The 5,910-nt window shown below is 35.1% G+C and overlaps 1 protein-coding gene across 5 annotated transcripts in view; it reads left to right on the top strand.

Annotated features, from left to right (window-relative positions):
• The window catches only part of Atg5 (autophagy related 5), a 180,210-nt gene extending 178,647 nt beyond the window's left edge, over window positions 1-1,563 (top strand). For all 5 annotated transcript variants that reach the window (XM_004637464.2, XM_012516069.2, XM_023722336.1 and 2 more), the window contains one exon: window positions 134-1,563. In XM_004637464.2, the coding sequence (XP_004637521.1) occupies window positions 134-270 (137 nt within the window). In that variant the 3' untranslated portion in view covers window positions 271-1,563. The remainder of the gene's footprint in view (window positions 1-133) is intronic.
• Window positions 1,564-5,910: the final 4,347 nt, after the last annotated feature.

Here is a 5,910-nt window from a genome sequence, read left to right as displayed (position 1 = left end):
TTCCTTCCTTCCTTCCTTCCTTCCTTCTTTCTCTTTCTTTCTTTCTTTCTTTCTTTCTTTCTTTCTTTCTTTCTTTCTTTCTTTCACAGTTTTGATTCCTATTGATTATTGTTGTATTTCTTTCTTGGAATAGATGGAGAAAGAAAGAATCAAGTGATGATTCATGGAATTGAGCCAATGTTGGAAACACCTCTGCAGTGGCTGAGTGAACATCTGAGCTACCCAGATAATTTCCTTCATATTAGTATCATCCCTCAACCAACAGATTGAAGGACCAACTCTTGGTCTGGATGGAATCACCCTGGAACATGATTTACCAGAGCATGTCAACCTTTGCTTCAAGCAGGTTTGGTGGAAGCAACCTGACCAGAGACACTTAGCTGCTACAAGCCAAGCAGGAAAGAGATTCCATGTCAGATAAGGCAGTTGGGCTGGTCTTACTGTGTATCACCACTGCTTTCCTCCACTGCCGTCATTAAACCTCAGCCACAACGGGAAAGACTCAACAGGACCACTGCAAGTCTTCTGTTTTCTTGTAAAATATAATGAAGCTGAAACCTTTGGCCTAAGAAGAAAAAGGAAATATGTGCCACTCAGTTTGTATTTCTGATTAACAAATAAACAAGGGTATTTCCTATGGTAACCATGGTTGAACTTTAGCCCAAGAGGATGGAAACATTGGTTTAATTTTCAAGAGAATTAGACTTAAGAAAGTAAAAGAGAAATTCTGTTATCAATAACTTGCAGTTTTTTGTAAAAGATCAAGTTACAGTAAACCCATCTTTCCTTAATGAAAACTTTCCTATGTTTACAGTCTGTCTATTGGTATGCAACAATCTTATAACTTTGATAATGAACAGTAAGACATTTTTAAATAAAGCCTCTAATGTTTTGTCACTTAATAGCATACAATTTTGTCACTTTTCAAGTACTTTATGACTCCATACAGTAAATCACTTTTTATTCTGTTACTGTTTAGCATTAGCATGGGGTGCATACAGGGCATAGGAAAATGTCTCAGGAGCTGTCATAGAATTTATTGCTGCCTCTTTTTAAATCTGTGTTCTATACACACTAAAGATATAGTGTTCACTGTTTATCTTCGTTGTTTTATCACTGTAAGCTTGTCAAACCATGGTATGCTAAGCATCTGTATAATTTTGCATTTTTAAAAACTGATTTCTTTCCAATCTGGTTTTCCTTTGGCTCCAGGACTTATTTTTCACTGTGGTCCCCTGGCAGCCACTTTTTGAAGTCTAAAAATTATCAATCTCCTGACTGCAGTAGCTTTTCCTTAGCTTTACCAAAAATATCCAGAAAGTGCTGGAGTTCTTATTCATTATAAGGAAAGTTTGCTGCACTTATATTAACAGGCTGCTGGGATTCTACCAGTTGTATTTGTGCACTGCAGTTGGTTTCTTGTGAGCTAGCTTACTGTCTATGTTGAATGTCAACCCATTTGAATATGCTAATGACTTATAGTATCATACAATAATTGTTTTAGATTCCACAATAAAAATGGATGTTTTTCTTATAAAAAAAATTACATGAATGTTTAAGTGAGATCCTGCTAGTGTTCATTGCTTCCTTTTTTTTTTTTTTCTTTTTCATTTTGCAATTTTTCACTGGTTGGTAACAAATTTATTCACAGAGTGAGATAAATCTTGTCAAATGAAATGGAAGTTAAGTGGTATAATCAAAATGTAAAATAGGTTATCTATTACAAAAATAGAGGCAAGCAGGAACAAAACTGGTCAACGTAAGTGAAATGCCATTTTGGTAAAGGCAGGAAAAAAACAGCAATGTTTGAGTTACATAAGGAGACAAATCCACTGACTTGTACTTTTGCAAAAGATTGGTTTGAATATGATTGTTCACATTTAAAGTGTTTATTCATCTATTCAGTTTGGGGATTTTCCCCCTTGATGTTTTGATAGACTGAAGTTGAGCTTCAGTGAGTGAAAGGATCAAAATGCCAGGGAGTTCTAAACTGTGATGAAGTGTGATAATGGTAAACCAAAGTAGTCTTCCAAAAAGGGATCAGAGGAAGGTATTTGCAGTACACTAAAATGAGCTCCTTTACTTTCAGATCTGAAAGAAAATTTTATAAAACCTTTATGCATTTTTTAAGTTTACTTGTTCTTTATGACACCAGCATCCTAACATTTTTACCCTTCTGTAATCCCAGGTAAGTCAAACCTCCAATGTCCCAAGTAAGAATGAAACCAGAAATAAGGGCTGGCTTAAACATTTTTTTCTTTTTATTTGAACATTTCAATATTAGCAATTAAGTAAATGTTGTAACTGTCTTTATTTCGAGAAATTGGCAGTGGTGCTTGCATAAAACAAATGAACCTTTTGAGGAAATAAAATTTCCTTCTTTTTAAGCCTGTTAACAAGTTTCTCATTGACATAAAAAGGATGAGGAATAAAGGAGAGCCTGTGAATAAATAGGAGAGGACCACATATCTCAGTGTTGGTCTCATGTTCTTCATGGGATGATGAGGCATAGACCATATTGCAATCTAAATATAAGGAGATTCCATCCCCAAAATGGGCTAGTGTTAGCTCATCTCATTCAATGGAAATAAAATTGATCATTCTCTAAGAAAGCTATATATAAGATTTGACACTGAGTAGCAATAACTTTTAATGCTTATTTTTATTGCCTGCTTTCAAAATAGATTTATTCTAGATAATCTTTTCTTCCTTTCAATCTTCAGAAACTTAGTTCTTGTGGGTCATACCAGAAAATGACAGTCTCACTTTTTATTTATTATACTATTGATGTTTATGTGTGAGGTAAGTTGGGTTACATGAGGGTATAGTCTGGCACTTCTTTAAATAACAGTGTAAAATCTTCATGCATGATGGGGGGAAAATGAACTGTGACTGTATTTGGACTATGTGGACCCGTTCATAGAAACTCACTAGGAAGAAATCAGTCAAAATACCTGTCTCTTTGAGGTCTGTCTTTTTCTTAGCTGTTTCCTAAATATATTTGTTTCCTGGTATGAAAGTATTAAACATTCCAAGAGTGGGCAGGGAGAAGAGAAAGAAGGGCATGTTTCAGATCATTTGAGGTTAAATGACACTGTAATTTTAGTTGGTCTTTTGATTTTATGATGGTGTAAAAATGATAGGCTATTCAATAGAAACTGCATTTCAGATTTTGACTTGATGTTTTGTGTATGCTCACAGTATGCAATAGGATTCTCCATGACCTGGGCAGCAGCAGACATCTGCCTCTCACAGTCAGCCAAGCAGTCTGAGGGCTAACAATTGGTACATCACAGCATACTGTATTAGAAAGCTGTGATGTTCTGAAAGATGTATTAAATATATCTTTTACTTAATAACATTTCAGGTTATCCATGTAAATCAAGGAGCATTTGTACAAAAATTTTATTTTTATTTGATTTAAAAGATCATACAGATTTCCTCAAATATGAGCTAAAAGTTCTCTGTACTTATTAACAAACATGCTACAGTATTATGAAATCTAGTTAACATGATATAGCAATCATAGGAAGAATTTTTAGATTCTTTCAGTAGTTCAGTAAATACTTAGGTTTCTAAAAACTGAACCATTTTGTGTTAACTCAATGTGTTAAAAATGACAGATAATGACAAGGTTTTAGAGATGTCAGTATAATTTGGCATATCCCTTGATTCTTCTAAAAATGATTACTCTGACTTTTGCTCTATAGCCTTTCCACACCCAAATCAAAACCACACCTTTTTCTTTGTTTTTCCCACTTCTAAATGGGGTATCTGCCTCAGAGTTGGTGCTTTAGAAACAAATATGAAAAGGAAAAATTAATGACTTTTAATTGGCCTTATATTTTTATATTAAAATTACCAGCATAAAAATAGGAAAGCTCACGTCATTTAGAAATCAGTATACAAAGTTCAGTTGTTCAGGCTGGCACCACTGATGGAGACATGCTTACTCAAATCAGCTACTTTCAGTAGGAACCACTGTGGACCAGAGCCTTGTCAGTCCACACTCATTTTAATTGTAGTATAGACCACAACATATATCTTCTGTTTCAACATCACTCTAAGCAGCTCCTCAAGTTTAAGCTGTTCCCACTAAGCATCTGGAGGTATTTATTAATTCTGACCTTTTCATAAATGAGTGGTTTGTGTCTTGTTTTCGCTTCTAAAACTTCTAAAAATGAGAGATATTTCATCCAGCACTTAGCAAACTTTGTTTAGGATCTTCCCCCTGAATATCAAAGCATCCTATCAAACTCTCGCTTGTGAAATGCTACATTGTCATTATATCCCAATGATGTAGAATTTATAGCATAAATCATATTGCTCCCTTTCTAACAACTTAGGCTGTTTGAAAGAAGCTCTGAAGCTTCTGACTCATCTCAAAAAAAAAAAAGCTTTGTCCAGATGTGTCCCATTTTTGTCAGTATAACTATTGAAGTTCATTTACTAAGTGTATGCTGAGTATCTGATACTAATGGATTGGAGAAAAAATCCTTTGCAGTCCTAAGGCATGGGAGTTAATAGGAATCAAATGTAGATACTGGCTCTCAGGGAATCAACCATGAAGGTAGCTGAGACCCACAAGCTGAGATGCGGCATTCTATGAATTTAATTACAAAAGAGCCTCAGGTGGAACATAGCTAAGATCAGAGAGGGGCCAGGCTTACACAGGTGGGTGGGTTTCTGTGACTTTGGCACATGACACATATTTCTGATCTCTACCTAGATAATAAACTGAGATGAGATGTAAGAACTGCATTTTTATGTTTAGTACATATTTTTGGAACATGTTGCTGAAAGCTTGTCTGTAAATTGGGTTTTTATGTTGACATTGATTGTAGTTTTTTTGTTTCTTAAACAGACAACTCACTGATCTTTAAGCAATGTCGGACTCCTATTATTTTTTTATTATTTATTTATTTTTGTGGTACTGGGGATTGAACTCAGGACCCTGCATTTGGCAGGCAAGCACTTACTCTACTGAGCTATCTCCCCAGCCCCAACCCCTATTATTTTGTACAAGTTTAGGGGAAAATTTTCATCCTATCAGTCTCTTGGATATGCCATTTTAACCATGTCTTCTTTTAAGTTTTTGGTCATTCTCAGTATAGCTTCTGTCATTTTGAAATTCATTACCATGTAATGTGAAATTAGCAACCATCATGATGCTGGTACATACATAGCGGCTTCTGCATGGATTGCCAGGTGCTGGAGCAAACTGGAAAGGTGAGAGAGAAAATTATCTTGGGGTAAGAGCCAAGTAAATTTTGGACTTGAAAATACATATATTGAAGAAATATAAATATGTATCAAATGGTTGTGATTAGATAATAGTCCAATTCAGGTGTATGGTAGATATCTTCCATTATAGGTTGAACAAAACCCACACATTAATTTTAAAGAACATTTAGAACATCTTGGTATGTACATTAGGCACATTTTCCTACATTTTATAGAATTCTGATGTATTTATTGAACAAATAGGGTAGGTGTTCTGGCCTTAAGTTTGACCTTAAGGAACCTCTATAAGGAGAGAAAAGACAAAAATAACTGCATAGCATCATGCTGGGAAATTGTAATGAGAAAGGCACAAATAAATATGAGAAAACTGAGCTGAGAACATGATTTACGTTAAACTAATTTAGATGGAACCTTGCCTAACTCCTCAGTAGCATTTGACAGTTGACCACATCTTGTTTCACTCTTGAAATACTTTCTCTGCTGGACAGCATACCTTCCTGTTTTTCCTCGTACCTGAGCCTCTTTCTTAGCTTCCTCTAGTTCTTTATTCTTAAATACTGAAATGTCTTAGGGCTGAGATTTGGGTTCTCTGTCTCTAGCGAACTTGTCCTATGTTGATACCATACATGCATTACCTCTACTATTAATGTTTCCTTGGAACTCCAA

The sequence above is a fragment of the Octodon degus genome, unplaced genomic scaffold, assembly GCF_000260255.1.
Source record: "Octodon degus isolate 3935 unplaced genomic scaffold, OctDeg1.0 scaffold00090, whole genome shotgun sequence".
NCBI classification, from domain to species: Eukaryota; Metazoa; Chordata; class Mammalia; order Rodentia; family Octodontidae; genus Octodon; species Octodon degus.
The sequence above is the reverse complement of the archived record's forward strand: the minus strand, read 5'-3'. Positions and strand labels throughout refer to the sequence as shown.